The 18,802-nt window shown below is 44.4% G+C and overlaps 1 protein-coding gene across 2 annotated transcripts; it reads right to left on the bottom strand.

Moving 5' to 3' along the window:
• Window positions 1–496: 496 nt before the first annotated feature.
• On the bottom strand, window positions 497–18,796 carry MCM10 (minichromosome maintenance 10 replication initiation factor). Of its 2 annotated transcripts, none has more exons than XM_005426283.2 (20): window positions 18,628–18,796; window positions 17,796–17,847; window positions 16,686–17,006; window positions 15,806–15,910; window positions 15,084–15,218; window positions 14,688–14,862; window positions 13,825–13,990; window positions 12,560–12,727; window positions 10,221–10,337; window positions 9,014–9,213; window positions 7,988–8,088; window positions 6,880–6,981; window positions 6,664–6,781; window positions 6,085–6,313; window positions 5,099–5,258; window positions 4,319–4,437; window positions 3,356–3,469; window positions 2,473–2,618; window positions 2,219–2,261; window positions 497–1,851 (listed from the first exon to the last, which is right to left on the bottom strand). In XM_005426283.2, exons 2-20 carry the CDS (start codon window positions 17,800–17,802, stop codon window positions 1,768–1,770), a joined length of 2,610 nt encoding a protein of 869 aa, XP_005426340.1. In that variant the 5' UTR covers window positions 17,803–17,847; window positions 18,628–18,796; the 3' UTR covers window positions 497–1,767. The 2 variants fall into 2 exon arrangements, with proteins under 2 accessions (XP_005426340.1, XP_030917184.1); XM_031061324.1 differs by having other exon boundaries at window positions 17,796–17,830.
• Between the last annotated feature and the right edge of the window lie 6 nt (window positions 18,797–18,802).

The following is an 18,802-nucleotide window of genomic DNA, read 5'->3' as shown; positions in this document are numbered from 1 at the left end:
TCTCAGAATAGTGAGGGACACAAATTCAATACATCCATGTCCCCTATTCCTGGTTTACTGCTAGAGCTTAATCAAAGTAATTTGGTTTCTTCACCCTATTTTTGCATACAAGCATTGCTTTCACTCCCATGGAGATACATGTCTTACAATTTCCCAGTCCTGGGGGCATTTATGAAAATAAAGCATTAAAGCCTCCTTTGACATTTTAATTTCTGCAGGATCTCTTTTCCTTGGGCCCAAGAGACAGGAACTGGCAAAAGTGTGAAGCTTTCAACATGCTGGCTGAAGGCTGATACCAGTGTGGAATTCCATGGTGGTTTTGTGGACTCCAGGTGAGAAACTCCTGTTAAGTCTGAATGAGCAAATTCTGCAAAAGCTGAAGTTACAGACCACAAACCAGCTCCTTTTGGTGATTCAGCACTGAGCTTGTGAGAAAACAAAGATGTTGAGGAAGCAACTCATCCTCTTCCTCAGAGAAATACCATGCAGACCCAGGGAGTGTTTTGATCTGTACTCTCTCTTTATTCTGAATGAGGAATCCACAGGAGACGTTACCAAGCAATGTCACAGTTACTGATTCTGTCCCCTAGCAGTGACACCCCACTCAGCAAATGGTACCAACAGGAGACTGAAATCAATGCTACAGGCCAAGCTGCACCAATAAAAGCACCAGTAAGAGATGAGGGCTGCAGAATGCTGAGGTGAATCTGTGCAGTTGCTCCAAATGAAGTCACTTATTTCTCTTCCAGCCCCTGTGCAAGCAAACAAGAGGCACTGACAAGACCACTGGGACATGTGAGATGTTTAGGGGCACTTTGACCGATTCACTAAGGTTAGGGGGGATTTAGGCACTTAAAAATATCCTGTGATCCTACTGGGCATGAGCTAGGGGCAGGAAAAGGCTCAGGTCCAGGATAAGCTGGTTAAATGCCCCAGGCAGCCCTAGAGAGATGTGCTGTCAGAAAAATGCTTGTATGGAGACAGCATTTCTCAGGACCCACCTCTTGGAGGGAGATTTCATCCTGCTTGGTCTGAGACAGCTACTGTTCCTATTTAATATACCAGAAAAAGGGTAAAAACCTTTAAATATAATCACTCAGCTCTTTAAAACCACTCATAAAGTGGTGCCAGATTCATTAAAATGTTTTTCAAAGTGGGAGCTACAGGTACGTAGCCACAAGAGCACTGTAGTGTGGATGGTGTTGGGGGACAAGGAGCTCTGAGTTTCCAGCATAAACACTGCTGGCTTGCAGGGCCAAAGCCATGGAAGGGTTTTGTACCAGCTAAGCCAAGGAGAAACTCAGGGCATCTGTTTGACATCTATTTCTAAGGGTTCAGAGTGAGTAATTTTGAAGCCAATGGAGAATGCTCTGTACCTTCAACCCTCTAACACTCCTTTTTGTCCAAAAGCTGAAGACAGGTTGGCATGAACACATCAGAGTATTAATTTATAAGTGCTTATGGAATCTACAGTCATTCCAATTCACGATGATTTGTCACCTAATAGTGAAGTCACTCTTGTGTTGTTAGCTGGAAAGAACAGGCATGACTGTGCCTTTCACATGAAGTCCTCTTCAGTCAATTAAACAAGACCAAAGTTCAATATCCATGCAGCAGCCTGGTGGACCCTTGGCAGATGATCTTTTCATCAAAAACTGATTCCCCTACTGATTCATCACTAAAACCTGAATCCTCTTGGCAATTCAGTATAAATGTGTTTCAGACACAAAAATCCACCCATATGTTATGGAAAAAATCAACTCCAGGTCACTTAAGACTGTTGAGAAATTTTGGTTGTTCTTCTCCTCTTGGTAAAAGCGTTTCTCCACCAATCTTCGGACCTTTTTTCTCCTGGAAACATGAACCATGGAGAAAAGAAGTTAAATGTGTGGTAGGAATCTCCCAAACACTTCTCTGGCAGAAATTGTGGTAGGGCTAAATTACCTGAGCATTGAGAGATCCTCTAGGGACCTTGACATTCTGAATTCTTACAACTTTGTTCAAATGCAATTTTCCCACAGTTAAATAAAACAAAGCTTTGAGAACAGAAAGCAAAAAGTAGAAGTGCACTATAACACAGCCTGCAGGCACCTGTGTGTACCTGACAAAATGCAGAGCTGTTGGCTTTGCTGGGAGCTCACAGGGGCACAGAACCAAAGAGGGGGACAGAAGTAGCACAGGAAGCAGCCAGAGTGCTGAGGTGCTCACTCACACTTACCTTTAGCATCCCATCTTGCTCCCACTTGAAGAGGCCACAGTTACTGCAAGATGAAGATGGCATGTGAGGATCACTGTGCTGTGTTTGCTACACAGTATGAGGGGATCCTAAAGTAGCCCCACACCCAGCCCATGCTCCTTGGCACAAGGGCTGCCATTGCCCTTTTAGGACATGGTTATGTGACTCACAACAAGTTACTTGTGAAGGGACAGTACCCGAGTCCCAGTCACTATTTCATGAGGCTCATTTCTTACCTGCAGGGCTTTTTTGGAAGCCTGTCAAGGGAAATAGCTCTGCTTCCACAAGGACATTTGAAAAATCTCTTGATGGCATCATGCCAGAGGTAGTTGTGGTTATCCTGCACACAAGTCTCCAGAGGCTTGAAATAGGTGTAATTACACTGTCAGGGGGGAGAGAGAGAGTGTATGAGACCTGTTCTGGGGACTGGCAACAGCTGAATGTTCAGAGGAAAGCATCCCTGTCCTCTCCCATCCCGAGGAGCCCAGCAGTTGGATCACCACCCCAGGCTTTGTCACTGCTCCTTCTAATGCCATCCTCCCCTTGCTACCACCCTGTGCTGCTCCCAACACTTCATGGGACACAAGTGTCCCTCTGTGCAATCCCAAAACAGGTAGGGAAGGCAGCAAGAGGGAAAGTGCAGCAGGGGCTAAAACTTTGAAAGTGAGAGGTAATGCTTCCCTTCCTCTCAGTACATTTGGGACAGTCATAAAGCTCCACTCATCTTCCTGATGGCAAAATGCCTGGAAATGCAGGTAGAGGGTTCCCACTCAGTGTTAATGTTTTCAAGGACTTTGCTTATCTTTTCATGAAATATGGGGAACTGAGGGTGCTGGTGCAAAGCACTTCATGGAAGAAATGGAGAAATTCAGGACAGCAATACCCATGGAACCACTGGCATAAGCACTGAGCTGAGATGTTGAGCACAGCACTGAAGCCTTGCCATGTCTCAGTCACTCCGAGCTGCTCTCAGCCACAAGCATAAGGAACAAAACATCAATCCCTGCCCTGGACCACAGCCAAGAGAGTGGCAGATGGGAGTCTGCAGGATAGTCCTGCACCATTTTGTAGGATCCATGTTCCACTCCCCTGCTGGTACCCTGGCTCCCCTTCACTCACCGTTTTACATGTCACAACTCGGCATTTCACTGCTTTAATGTTCCTCATCTTCTCTTCCAGTTCTTCCTTTTTCACCAGGGGCTGAAAGTATTTCTCCTGCAGTTCAGCCTCAGCCTGTGGGACACACAAAATGGGTTGTGAGGACACAAAGAGGGGAGAAACCACTCCATAAATGGCCTTGGGGCAAATTATTATCAGGCCTGCTTGAAGCAGACTGCAGTCTGGGAGCAGAGAAACACAACATCTCTCTTGTTTCAAACAATCCGTTACTGTACACATGAGCCAGCTCTGAAATGCACGAGTGGGAAGGTTTAACAACAGCAGGAAGTACTGAAATGAGCACACAGGCACGAGGACAGTGCAGAGAGAAGTCAGGTAGGCAGATGGAATTAATGGAATGGGTTCTTAGCCAAAATATTACTCCCCAGAGACCTAAAACAACTATGACTTCATGCCAATAAGTGGCCAAGACAAGACCCCTGTGCCACTGGAGGTGCTGTAACCCTGGGGAAGTGCTCAGCAGACACCCCAGTGTGACAAACCCAACCTCTCAGCTCTCCAAGGCACCTGATGGCATTTCACAGCTGACATGAGCCCCAGATGAAAGTGGCAGCTGGCTTTATGTGGCCAAGATGTCAAGTAACGAGGGACAAAATAGGCACGTAGCTCATTTGATTGGAAGGCAGAGGGATTTCTTTGGTTAACCACCAATAGGAAACTTCACTGATTCTTCCAAACACAACAAAAAACTGGTGTCAACTGGCAACATGACCTCACCCCAGCTATGGCAGCAGTGCTGACTTGCAGGCACTGTGCCCTGTGTGCCCAGAGACACCCAGCCCTACTCCTCAGGACAGTCTGGAGCCTGTGAGATGTTTGGGTGCCTGCTTCTTGCTGAATTCATGAGAAGTCCAGTCAGCTTCCACTTCTAAGCCCTCAGTCACAGCTGGATGGAGGCCATACCTCTTTTAGGACATCTGTGTGCTTGGACTTGGCCTTCAGGATTTTCTGGAACTCTTCTGACTCCAGATAGGCCAGCTGCTCACGCCGTTTCTTTTGGGCAGGTTCCAGTTCATCCATTTCTAGGGAGACAAAAAGGTTCAGTCCTACAAAACAAGGCTGTGATGGCTAAACTTGCTCACTGCAGGAGGTTTTGGAAGTCTCGGGTCTCTCAGGCAGATGTTCAGGTCAAACAACAGCCTTTCATAGTTTGGGAACATGAAAACAAGTTCAAATATGGCGTCAGAAAAAATAAAAGTATTTTTTAAAAATAACATTGCATCTTCTCTCAAAGCATTCTACTAGGAATTTTCACATTACTCCCAGGAGTGCAAACAGTGTTCCCTCACTGACTGATGAAGAGACTTTAAAGGGAATTAAACAATTCATCCAAGATCACACAGTAAATCACCAGCAGGCAAACTCAAGTTCCCACAAAAAAATCAGAAACCTTCCCAGGTGGCAGGGTTCTTGTTTTCCCTTGGTGAAGTCAGCCTTGCACTGCAGATGCTCAAGTGCCAGAAGAAAGGGAACAGAGATGAGCACAGGGAGATATCAGAGATTACATCTCACAGTTTCTCCACAGGGTTAGAGATTTTTTTTTAGTCTTTCCAACAAACCCTTGAAGTTCCAAACAGACCTAACTTGGCCTCTTTTTAGCACAGTCCTTAACCCAGAGCAACTCCTGCTCTGTCAGTAGGACAGAAGCACATTTTTTCTGTTCTAGAAGCTAACAGTACATACCATTGTCTGCTTCTGCACCTTGTGGCTGAGCAACATTTTTCTCAACTCTTTCAACAATTTCTAGGAGATCCTCAGCATCAGCCCGTTTCCTCTTGACGCTGTTTGGGTCTGTTTTGGGAAGGATCTGGCCTTTTGCTCGCAGTCGCTGTATTGCAGCCAGCTAGAAAACAGGAAAGAGCAGGGAAATGTGGCTGACCTGCCTGGTTCCAGCTCCTGCTTCCAGAAGTAGCAGAGGAACACTGTCACAGCTGGAAGAGAGAACATCCACTGGCCTGAGCATGGAGCTGCCTGGACAGAGGCCCAGCAAAATAACCAGCTCTGACATACACCCAACCTTTTGTGATTTCTCAAAGCAGAAAATCACCTCTCCACAGGTGTTACCAGGCCTGGTGACTCTGAAGCTGAGCTTTACCTGCTTCACAAATCAGTAAGTTTTTCAGAGAAATCAGATCACTTGAGATTTCTACATAAATTGATAATCATTAGGAACTAATAGAAAATTTATTACCACTATTCCTTCTCATACTCCCAGAATGCTAAGACTTCCTCGTTCTAGCTGGAAAAGTTTCTTTGACAAACAAATGAACATATTTTTGCCAAAAAAAAGATGCAGTCTGTTTTGGCTGGAAAACAAAATTATCCAGACTCATGACACAAAACAGCTAAATCAGTTGTTTACCTACCTGTCAAACAGAAAACACCTGCAATACACTGCACTAGCAGTGCCAGAGTTTAGCTCTCCAGGGATTTTCAGCACACATCCCTTCCCTTAAGAGATTGACTGAAGGTAAGATGGCAGCATGGACTTTGGCATTGACAGCTGTCAGGAACCCCAGGTATCCTGTGTGCTGGAATATGGCCAGTGTGATCCCACAAATGAGAAACTTCACTAACACCAGAACTGAGCTGACCAAAGACTCCTCTTCTACCACAAAACAAATTTCCCTAACCTCTGTCTAATACTTTAAAGATCCAAAGACTGGTACCTTCTTGGCTTCTGCCAAGCTGTCTAGCTTTGGCCTTGGAGGAGGAGACTTGTCAAAGAAGAGGATATCTTCTCCTTCTGAGAAGCCTGTGCCTAGCCTGGGCCTTTGAGGAGTTGACATTTTTGCAGCTTTGGGAAACTCTGCCCCAGGCACTGGGGAATGGAGGGAGGTCTGTCTGGAGGAGGATGGGAGAGCAGGAGTGCTGGCTTTACCTGTGTTCTGGAGAAACCTTGTAAGACAAGAATAATTCATTCAATTAGGGACACAAATCACAGATATAAAAGTTTAAGAAACAAATAGGAGGGGATGCAGACTATGATTTTTTATTATTTGGCCTTTAATTGCTAGAAGAAACACACAGCAATTTTGGCATTCAGGAGAAGAAAAGACTGGTAAAGGACTCACTGGGTCACTGAAATCAAAAGTGACTTGAACAAGTCACCAGAAGGAGTGAATGACCAATTGTTTTCAAAGTTCAAATCAGAGAGAGGCATCACACAAAGCTGAGAAGAAGTGAAAACACAGCTATCCTTATGGATACAATAACAGAACCTTCCTGTGAAAGCCAGTGTGTCTTACCGCCTCTGAATCTCTTCAGATCGCTTTTTTCTGGCCTCCAGCAATTTCTGTTTCTGTTGCTTGATCAGGGCTGAAGCAGAGATAGACTGGAAATCTGCCCCTTGCTTCTTTTCAGCATCTGGGAAAAAATAATAAAGCAAAATAAAAAGGCACTTTGTTCAAAAGGAGGTAGAGTGATTTTAGGAGTAGGTCTTCCTTCAGGCAAAAGGACAGTACCTGTTTTGGTCCAGTGTTTGCAGAGGTTTCGTGCTCCAAAAGTTGGCTGTGCTAGCAGTTCCCTGAACTCTTCAGAACACTGCATGGGTCTCTTTGCTGCACCTGAGTGGAAGAGGCAGAAATACAACAGATTTGATGTGAGGAAGGGAAGCAGGCCTGGTTTTTGAGATGTAAACTTGTCTAGGTTGGAAGAAACCCTTGCAGGTCAGCTGACCATTTCTCAAAGCAAGACCAACCTCTACATTATATTTGGTTGCCCAAGGTCTTGTCATTTGTCATAAACATTTCTGCCCCTTCAGCAACTCACTCAGTTCCTCATCAGCCTTGGCTGTCTGTGTTACTCCCACCATTCCTGTTTTTAGGATGCTTGACAGTCCTGAAGGCTCCACACTTTATCCCTGGAGAATTCAGAGCAGCTAAGAGCTGCTATGGACATTTACTATGTTGTCTGAAATGGAGGCAACCAACAGGTGGAACTGAAAGATGTAAATCAGACTAAGTGGCACCTAGAACACAGTTTGAATAATCTGTCACCTGCTGTCCAAGGAGCATAAAGAGTGTAATATTACAAAGAACTTTACAGAAACAAAACAGAGGCAGGGAAGACTGATGGCATCCCAGGGGCTACAAAAGGAACATGCTTTGACACAAAAGAAAAGCACTAGAAACAAGGTGGGTTCTCAGGAGGTTGCCTGCATTGCAGACCTGACTGATTTATACTTAGTATTCCTTAGAAGCTTTCAAGGTGGCAGAAGTAATTTATTTTAATCAAATAAAATAAATCCTCTGGTTCAAAGCTCTTAAAACTTCCAATTCCCATTAATCTGGCAAAGATCTTCTGTCACTGTCCGAAGACAGAACAGGAGACTTAATTTGGGGGCACTGATGAAAAAAAGACACATGGAGCCACACAGTTGCTTATTACATTTGCCTTAGAACTGTGATCTAAAGAAGGAAGAGGAGTTTTGACCAACTGAGGAAGCAAATGACCCAACCTGGCAGCAAAGTGACTGCCAGGTTCAGTTAGTGACAGAAGGCCCTGGGACACATCTACACATCAAGCTGGAAACATCTAAAGAGTGAAGAGACTACTTGAGTAATAGGGTACCAATTTTCTGCCTGGTTTCCTGGACAATTGCATCAGATCCTTTCACAACCAGGTTGGAGAGAGTGGTTTGAATCTTCCTTTTTGGCACAGCAGCTGCAGCACTAGAAAGAGGAAACAAATCCAGAAAATCAGAGTTTTCCCATGCTTAGAGCAAGGACAGAAGCCTGAATACTGGCCCAGTGCTACAACAAAACTCCAGCCACCCTAAAGGACCAGCTGTCTGTTTTTTGGAAGGATGTGAATCTAAATCCAAATTCCAGCATAATGTTTAGGATCTCCCATTTCTCCCTTTGTTGAGATATGTATTTCCTATGCATTATAGGAAAACTAAACATAGATCAAAGCTTTGCTTTGCTCACAGGTTGTTCCAGGGATGGAAAGGAGGTTGGAATTGCTTCATTACTGTGGAGTCACACCAGGTATCAGAGGGCAGTGGTAAGGGAATAAAAGCTGTGTTCAAGCACAGGGCTGGATCCAGCTGTGACTCATTTTTCCACAGCTGTCTTCATGGGATTTGGATAAAGGACCTGGCCCCTGTGAGAAGCACACTGATCTTGGTCAGTCCTGTTTCCTCATTAACCCAGAGTGACACTGTATTATTTCAGCCAGGGAAGACATGAGGAAATACAGAAAACACTGACTCTGGGAATAAATACAGTAAGCCATAAGAAAATACAGTTAGAATCTCAGAGACTCAAATGCTTGGGATCTCATGATCTCAAAGTCCATTAATCTACTGAAACACAAAGCTGCCTGGCTTCACACCACATTATTAATGTAGAGGTAAAAACAACCTTTACCACATCTTAGTACCAACTTAAAATTTTCCTGTCAAACAGCAGCTCTGTTACCCTACGTGGCCAGTAGGATTATGCCAAGTGTGGGGTTTTATTCCTGCTTGGTGAATGTAGTTAAGGCAAAGGCATTCTCTAAATGAACAGACTCCCTTAGACAAAGCTTCAGGCTCCCTTGTATATGTGAGGGTAATTCTGTTCAAAAGCAAGGGAAATAAATGGTTTATCGTACACTGAGGCTGCATATGCTGCTGAAGAAACTCCTCCATAGTAAAACCCATCCTGACACAGCCTCTCCTTCAAAGTGGGATTTTTCCGACCGGCTTTTCTGGGAATGCGGCCCCCAGAAAAGGTGGATTGCAGATCTGCCCGCTTCGAGCTGAGCTTCTTGTACTGGGACTGGATGTGGTACTGACAGTATTCACAGTCATTCTGAAAAGAAATGGGAGAAGCCTGTTACAGAACACCAGCAGTTACAATTCATTCCTCTCACCCACATGCATCCTTGTATGGCTAAAATGAAGTAACATCTCTACTGTGGTACTCCAGCATTTGATCAACTAAGCAAAAATATGAGCAACAAAAAACAAAGCTAAAATTGCCTGTACTAATCACTAGAAACAACCCTGTGCATCAAGGAATTTTAAGGCCATTCCTTGAAGTCAACTCATTTCCCACCCAGGACATCATGCCCAGATTCTGTCTTTTTGACTCTACTCAGTTTTATGTACTGTCTGCACAGCCTCCTCATAGAGTGGGTCTGCAATCACAGTTTTGACTGGCTACAAGTACCTGCTGTATTTTTCTTCTTCCCAATTCTTCATTCCTTCATTTTTTCTCCTCCTTCTGATACCCTATTATCTACAACCATTCTGACTCAGACAAGGTTCCTTTCAGGTATCACAGCATCACCACAGCCATGAAGTAACATAATCCACAAGTCCTTTAAATTAGTACAAGTCAGTAATGTCCTAAAAGAAGGAGCTCAAAACTTTTTTCTTTCATTTCCAGTGCCCCACATTCGGGTGTTAGTATCCTAACAGCTTGCAGGTATGCTGGACAAGGGAGCTCATTGGGTGAAAATCATTCAAAAAAATAGCCATTCCCCCAAAAAATATTGTGTTGTTTTTCTGTGTATGAGTTTTATAGTGCAGTGCATGGAAGCTTGCACTGGAGCAAAGGAGAGTGAAAGGCTGAGGCATCATGGGTCAATACCATGTCCTTTCACTGCAGCACCAACCTTGCATTTAGGGAAATCCCCTGCACAGTGACAGCATAGAAACAGCTCCTCAGAGTTTCATTTCTCAATTTCTCCACCCACTTTAGTTAGTGGCAAATCAATATCCATAAACAAGTAAAAAAGTCAGAGTGTCAGTACAAAATCAGCAGCCAGATTTTCACCAACAGCTTAGGAATGCTCTGACTACTGAGATACAGACCAGGTTCACAATCTGTGCACAAGGATCACCATTCTTCTTCCTGGCTTTGCAGGTGCCCATATCCAGAGCTTCTCCCATGAGGAGGATCTTCTGGGGATGGTCAATGGACAAACACACCTAGACAGAAAACAGAACACTCCTGGATAGGCCCCTTTCTAGATGTCACTGGTTTGTCTCTGATCTGGCTCACTACCTCTGGTACTAACAATGTAGTCTTAAAATGCAGGTCTAGCTTAAGAAAGCCAAGTGAAAGACATTTAAGTTCTATGCTCAGAGCCTCAGGAAACCAAAGAACACCTGAGGCAGTTCTAATTGTGCTGTAAATGGTCCTGTACAGCTGCTTGGCTCTGATACCATCACGACCCCCACATTCAGCAAGGGATGGGAGGAAGAGCTGCACCAACCAGGGCTCTCTGTCCTTCTCCAAATGTCTTGGTCTAATCAAAACTGAGTCCTGTGCAAGAAGAGCTGTGGGAACTCTGCACATCACTCTGGATGTGAGGAGTATAAAATTTGAACTTCCAGAAGTGAAATAGCATAAAAAAGCTGAGCAAAATCACTAAAACTTAGATCAATGATCTAGTAAAATTTTTTGACCCTTCTCCTTTATGGAGAAGAATTTTTAAAATGAAATTTTATATTTTAATGATACTAGTAGTTCTTCTGCTCATCATACCATGCATTCTTTTATGTGTGCAGCAAGTCATAAATCGAGTTGCCAAAGAAGTGTTCTTAGTGCAAACAGAAGGGGGAGATGTGGGAACTCTGCACATCACTCCGGATGTGAGGAGTCCCCCGAGACCACGTCGAGAGCCAAACCCCCATCAGGGGGCTCGGAGATCTTGGCATGATGCCCAGAACACTTGGTGGCTGGATTTTGATCCTGCAAATGAATTGCCAGTTTGGTATGAAAGCTAGAAAGTGTCACAAGTTTAAAGAGTGTTTTTATAAAGTGTACACAAAGTGAAAATACAAGTTTTAAAAATTTTTGTATAAAGGTAATGGGGGTAAGATGGAAGGAACAAGGCGTGTCTCATCCTTCTTCCTTCTTCTTCTTGTTCTCCATCTTCTGCTGTAGTGATGGCACTCAAAGATTGGTTTAGAGAAAGGGTGCACTGTCCAACATGGGTGATAAGTATTAAGAAGTAAAAGTAAATATGATATACGTAATTTGTAGTATAAGAGACGGAGCAGCCTTGAGAGCAGTCAGAGAGCATCGTAGCTGCCTTGCTGGTCAGACCTCTGTCTGCCAAGAAGAAAATTTTGTAGATAAGACTTAATAAACAACCTGAAGACCGAACAGCAAAGAGTCCAGTCTCATTCTTCAGAGCCTGAAGTCGCTCCCTAGACCACCCAACTCACCTCGAGAGCAAAAAACAAGCAGCCGACCCCAAAAAAGAGCATCTACTTCACACAACCAAATACACCAAGGACTGTGTCTGTAGCCAAGGGACAATTTCAGAAGTCAGTTTTAATGTAGTAATAAACGTGAACATTTTAGCTAGGAAGAGCCATTCTTGACAGTTAAAAGCAGCCTCCTATTAAATCTGGTGTGCCTTTCTGCTCTCCAACGGGACTATCTACTGCTTATTCATGCTAATTTAAGCAATTATATAGCTTAAAAGACAATTAATGAGAGCCTTAATTTTTCTATTTGGAGAATTTAACATGCAGAACACTACATGATCAGCTACTAGACTGAAATTCCCCTTGAAAGAAGTAACTGGAAACAGGTTCCATTCCAGTGCAATTAAAATATATATTAATTTATTAGCAAAATGAAGCCATCTTAAGTGTTCTGCATGTTCTGCATTTATAAATAATCAATTAAACAAGTGAACTACTATGTATCAGCTGACATATTTACATAACACATTGTATGTTAATAAATCAAATATTGCTGCCTCTCTGTTGTGATTTTTGAACCAGAAACATTTTGAAATCATATCTCATGCTTGAATTAGGAGAGAAAATGTGCTTCTCCACCTTTTTCAGCTTTGAGAGACCTCTAGGCTGAAATAGGTGTTACACTGAAGTAGCTGAATAAACTGAAATGAAAATACACTCTCAATATTTGTGGAAGAGCCAACTGCTACCAAGAGCAGATTAAAAACTGGAATAAACTCTGGGTTTAAATGCTTAATAGGACTTCTTGAAGTTCAGTCTCCCAGGAGGCCAGGAACAGATACACACCATGCAACCACCTGAATGCAATTCCAACTGTTGGGCAGACTGCTGCAATTTCAACCTGAAGATGTGCTATAAAGTGAAATCTCAGCCAAATATGAAAAGGTTCAGCTATAGGCTTTTATCTACAGCTGAATGAAAAATCCTCTCACCTCGTCTGAGCCTTCTTTAGGTTTCATGGGGTTGGCATTGAGCAGGCCAATGACTGTGCCTTGCTCAGTCTTCCAGTGCTCCTTGTGGACTTCACCAAACAGGAAGAGCGAGACGCACTCGTTGAGGTCCCGCAAGTCGTTCAGCCGCCAGATGCTGAAGGTCCTGCCCTGGAACAGACATCCCCTTTCCTTTCAGCTGTGCTGCACACACACTGACTGTGTCCCCTCTGGCTGTTTCTTTTAAAGAGCTACTCTGACTTTCCCCCTCACAAGGTTTTCATGATTTAGAAAAGCACAATTTGCAACCTCAGTAGAGTTTACATACAGTACCTTCAGCCATCCATGTTGTCAGTTCTGGGGTTCCTAAAGGCCAAGATAGCAAATAATTCTGCTACTTCCAACCTTTCTGATATCAAAGCTGGGCAGCACTGTTGAATAAAGAGGTGTTTACCTCACTGAACACACAAAACCATGGCATATCCAGATCTCTTTCATCAATGACTTTCTACAGGACACAAAAAATACTGGATGAAACCAGACAAGCCAAGATCTTTACAAGTTTTCCATTAACTACATTGTGGAAACCCAGGGCACCAGGAATATTTCTCTGTCTGCTCTGCGGTGCCCTGACCCCCAGAGGAGCACTGACTTTGACCCTCATTCATGGAGAAAGTTTCCTAGACTTCACAATAGACTAGAATCCACGAAAATGTGCAATAGATTATAGAGAGTAGTGTAGGTGTATCACTTAGTGAGAAATGTAGGTTTTGGGATTTTTAGTGTGTTGTGGATGGAAGCAAGATGGAGGGCACAGGGTGTCATCCTGGGTTTCTTCTTCATGCTTCTTCTTCCTCCTTCTCCATGGGTTTGGGTGGCATTTTGTAATTGGGCAGTCCACAGTGCATGCTTCCAGGGATCAGTTATTGGGTTAAAAGGGAAAATAATCTGAGTGTCAGTTCTTAATTGGATAGCTTAGTCTTAAAATACCTTGTAACAAGCGATTGTTGGCCATTTTGCGCCTTCTAATGAAAAGCTGCCCAACTTACAGCAGTGAGACTGTTTTACTGATAGGAAACAATAAACAGTTGAGTCCCAACATGACCTGCCATCTCAAGTGCCTTCAATCCAGACCCAGAGAAACCCACAACTGGGAACCCCGCACTTCATGAAGTTGGCTGATTAAGTTGAAGATCTAGGAAAGTTTCTCAGGAAACACCACCAGCATTTCACTTGAACTGAGCAAGGGATACAGTGGTGTTACTTACATTATTTGCACTCTGAGGAGTGACCTTCTTCACTATGACTCCAAATGTTACCCAGTCTATTTCCTCCAGATTTTCAGTAGCAAGTTTGTTCTTCAGCTGAGACAGTCGGATGAGCTTCCTGTTAGCCATTTTCCTGTCCATTTCTGCTGAAGACACCCGGGGTTTTCTAGATCCAGTGAAAACAGGTAAAAGACAACACATCCATTGGCACAAATGGACAATGAAAACCAGCCAGCACTTCCCTGGGGAGATGACATCTTGCGGCAAAACACCTCTGTGCCTTGCTTCACCCTGAGGTCACTTGAAATAAAACCCCCCATAATCAGAAAGCTACTGATGACACTGGTTTTTGTCCAAATGGCTGCATTGCAACTCAGCCCCAAGCCTACATTAACTGCTCATTTCAGATTAACCAAGAATGGCTGACTGAGCTGGGAATGCAGCTCGGGTGAGGACACCATGAGGATTCGGAGTCCTCTTGTGGCCACACTGAGTATAGGGATGGTGAGTGGCTCCTGAGGCTTCTGTGTGCAGCAAAACCTGCCTCAACTGGAGCTCAGCTGGGCTTTGCACATGGCCACTGCTTCCCTGCTCTGCCACTGAGGATATCCCAGGAAAGGCAGTGCTAATGAAATTAGAGTTTTTCTGTTAGAAAAGAGCAGAGGTGAAAACAGAAACATGGTACTGAGCCAAAAGTCACTGTTACATGATTACTGATTACCAGCCAATGCTGTGGCTTTGTGTTACATCCCTTGATGACAAGTGACTAATCTGACATGGTTAACCCACCTATATACACTGTGTTTTCTTTGCCTTTACTGGAGGGGATGGTCCCAGACAGGGCTCAGAGCTGGGCTGCTGACCTTAATCTCAGTCCTGAGAAGGTTTCCACAGACACTGGCTGAGTGGTTGTGCTGGAGCATGCAGGCACCTGAGGAGTCTTCTCTCTGGTCACGTTACTGGGCGTGTTCCCTATGGCAGACTTGAGAGGTTGGAACGCCAGACTGAGGACTTGCCGTGGAGGAGGAATCTTGTTCTCTTTAGCAGAAGAAAAAAAGCATAGCTCCCATTACAAAGAATACAATAATTAACTTAATAATTAATAATCAATTAACAAGCTCTCTGCCACTGTCACCAGATCACTCCTGGTGCACCGAGCAGCGTAACACTGTCCTGGATGTGTCCACACCACTGCTGGGAACTAAAAGCTTTTGACAGAAGCTCAGTGGCTTTAGCAAAAGGTAGACTGGGAATGGTACCTGCTGAGGATGCTTTTGATTTTTGCCTTCCTTGCTTGGCTGGTGGTAAAGGATTGCCCAGCTGGGCTGAGAAGCATGGTGACTCTTGCAGCTTCTGAACCTTCCTTTCCTTTAATGGTGGACAAGGAGATTTACCTGGCCAAGGGAACAAAAAAGTATGAGACCTCAGGATCTGGACTCAGACTCTAAGCACTGCTCCAAACTCTGAATAATTCCTGAATAACAAGTCCAAGTCAGCGCCCCACATGGAAACCTTTCAGCCAAGTTGTCAGCTGAAATGCAACAGCTGAAAAAGTGCCAAAGACTTTCCCCCATGACAGCTTAAGACTTTGGATGTCACTGCAACCTCAAAGATGTGGAAAGTAGAAACATTCCCTGTTTTGCAATCTTTCCATGAAGTTTCATTACTACATCCAGCACGCTCTAGCAACAAACACAGCTGCAAATACTGGGTGTACCAACATCTGCCAGTAAGAAGGGACACCTCCAGAAGAGTCTGGAGCACTTTGTCATAAAACCTGTCCAATGTAGAATTAACCCATGATGCAGAGACCAAAACTGATTTGATCTGTAGCTGTAAGAAACAACTTGTGTGGGAACACACCAGATCACCACTCCTCCTTGCTACTTAGTGCCTGCTTCAGGATTACTTTAAGTGTCCTGCCTGTAAACTCACATGGGTAAGCCAATAAATCATAAATCCATTTAATTAGTTTCATTACCAGGGGTTTTCTTCTCAGGGCCTGAACTGGATTGCTGTCCAAGAGCAGTCTTCTGCAACTGCTCCTGTAACGTCTTCATCTGTTCTTGCAATTTTCTCAGCTCAGCTAGGAAAGAAAGGAGAAGAAAAAGGATAATAATGAAGACAGCAGGAAGCCATTGCACACAGGGATTTATGAGATCCCTGGAAGTCTGGCAATTTTACTGCATCATGGAAACTTAAATGAAGACTTGAGTCATAATGCAGATTTACTTGATTCTACATAGCTCATAGTGAAGGCAAACTTTTCTATACAGCCTGGAGCTGGGTCCTCTCATAAAAATATTTTACTTAATTGTGGTGTGTTCCTTCCTATGTTGAACAAAACTTTTCTGCTCACCATGAGACAATTTAAATGGCTGATGATTGCACTCCTTTAGCATAAAGAAGTACTTCCTTATATAGTCAAAACCACAGCCTGGACACAGGAAAGCTGTGGCCAGCTCTGCTTCCACACTGGTGGGGCAGAACCTCCTGTCAATAATCCTGAGGGGAAAAGGACTGGTGTGCTGGTGAAAGATGCCAAGATGATGCCCTGAAGACTGAGGGCCCAACACTGCTCTTCATCAGACAAGGCACAGGTACACAGGCAACCTTCCCTATGGTACTCAGCACAGCTCTCTTGTCTCCCTGGCTTACTTCAGTCCTCTGTCTTTTGGGAAAACAGGTTTGGTGAGTTTGGCCACTGAATGCTAAAAACTGAACTTAGAAATTTTCACAAGTCCTTTCAGTATTTCCTCTCCAGCCATCATCAAGAAGGGGCAGGCCATACCTCCTGCCCTCTAGCTCTCTAGAGACAGAATATATCAAACAAAACAGATCAAAGATGCTGTTGCAGAAACCTTGCAGTTCTTCATTGGTTTTCTCCTTTGCCTGACTGGGAGCTGAAGTGGAAACAGCTTTCTCTGCCTCTTCCTCTTCCACCAGGTCTTCAACATCCCCAAACAGCATAGCCAAGTTCTCCTTCTGCTCATCAATCGTGCTGTCCTCAGCATCAGCCTCCTCAGTGTAGGATGCATCATCTTCTGCATCAAAGAGCTCATCATACTCATCTGGTTCTCCATCTTCATCCTCTGGAGCATCTTCCTCCTCAGGAGAATTCCTCTCCTCAGTTGCTTCGTTTTCTTCCAGAAGAGAAGCCAGCAGATCCAAGTCATCATCAGCTAAGGCAAAAATCAGACTCAGAGTTATTTCTGTCAAGTTAAAGAAAAGCTGCTAAGGAATAAACATCCAAGACACCTTGATTACAAGCTATGACAACTGAAACTAAATCAGAGCAGCAAGTAGCATTTTTTAAAAAAATATATTTCAGGTTTAACTAAAGGCATCTAGAGCAGCTTCTGGCTGTGAGGCCAGATGGAAACGCAGTTGCAGATGCTCTCAGCTCGTGGCACAGGCTGGCAAGTCAGCAGAAAACTTGCCAGCTACTCAGCACTGGCTTTTCCTCTGCAGCACTCTGCAGTTCCTCGAACAGCAGCTGCTGTTACACAGAAAAGCCTGGAACCTGTAAACATGTAGCCAACAGAGACGCTCATGTGGCTTTTGCCAAAGGAAGGGGAAGAGGGATATGCAAGGCAGGCAACATAGCATATCATTGGATACAGTTTGCTCCTGGAAAAACGAGGAGAACAAAGAAACAGGGACAAAAATGGAGAAGAGAGAGGAATGTGACAGACAGAGCAGAAATGAAAATGTGAGCAAACCAAGAAACTGATTTAGTTAGCCTTTGCTGATGAGGAAAACACCAAACCAGGGAAGGCAAAGAGCAGCCTCACAGGAAAGTGACAATAAAGAAAACACGAGGCAACCTCAAAGGACTCAGCAAATAAACTCAATGGAGTGTAAATTCCTTTGCTAAAAGCCTCACCAGGTTTTCTGAACACTTGAACTTATTAGCTAACAGGCTGATAAGAAAAGTTTCCCACCCAAAGGAAGAGAATTTTCTCCCTTACCATCCATAGTTTCACCAGGATTTCTTCAAGAGCTCCTCAAGACAAAAATATTCTGTTATGGGAAGACCAAAAGTGATACAGTTAAAGTACATATACCTTATCTAGAAATATATATTGTTATTGTGTTCAGGCTCCTTGTTTGACAACTTGCAATCTTCCAGCTTGGTTTTGTTTAGAGCCACAGATGAGAACTCTACTCAGTTTAAAACCCTCACATGCATTTTCTACATCAAAACTCTGACCCATGCTGAACCCACTGCAGTGTAAGGACACTACTTTTATAAAAAAAAGCCCATTACAGACACAGAATTTAAGAAATGCCTACCACTTTTTCATAGTAACAACCATTTCCACCTCACCTGATTACACTGAGTACATCATAATTACAACTAGCATTCAACTAGTTATTAAAGTCTAACAGTTGTTACTCTCAAAAGTGTATATTCTGCTTTTCTCCCAGCTTCGCCATAGGGCCAGGGAAGCTTGGGAAAAAAAATCAGCACGGCCGGACATGAATGGGCCAGGGAAGCTTGGATAAGAAAGATGGGATATCCACTGAGGCCAAATGAGTAAAAAACCCAAACTCCAACTGTGCTCACAGATCTTCCTGCTGCAGAATCTTTTGTTTGGCCCGCTTTTGATAGTTTTCTCATGCTCCAAAATATTCATTTTCAGCATCACTGCTTAACTCGCATGAGCAGGGAAGGCCGGTGACCGCCGCGCATCCCGCGCTTTTTCCCTCACCGTTCCCCCTCTAGCCCGGCCGCCTCCCTCACCCAGGGGAACCCCGAACTCCTGCGGGGCTCCTCGACCCTCGGCTCAGGCTCCGTACCCCGGGATGGCTCCGTATGCCTCGGCGTGGCTCCGTGCGCCCCGGGATCGCTCCGTGTGCCCCGGGACGGCTCCGTGTGTCCCGGGATCGCTCCGTGCGCCCCGGGATCGCTCCGTGTGCCCCGGAATGGCTCCGTGAGCCCCGGGATCGCTCCGTGTGCCCCGGGCTGGCTCCG

The sequence above is a fragment of the Geospiza fortis genome, unplaced genomic scaffold (assembly GCF_000277835.1).
Source record: "Geospiza fortis unplaced genomic scaffold, GeoFor_1.0 scaffold428, whole genome shotgun sequence".
Classification (NCBI taxonomy): Eukaryota; Metazoa; Chordata; class Aves; order Passeriformes; family Thraupidae; genus Geospiza; species Geospiza fortis.
Note: the sequence above shows the minus strand (reverse complement) of the source record. Positions and strands in the feature narration are given on the sequence as shown.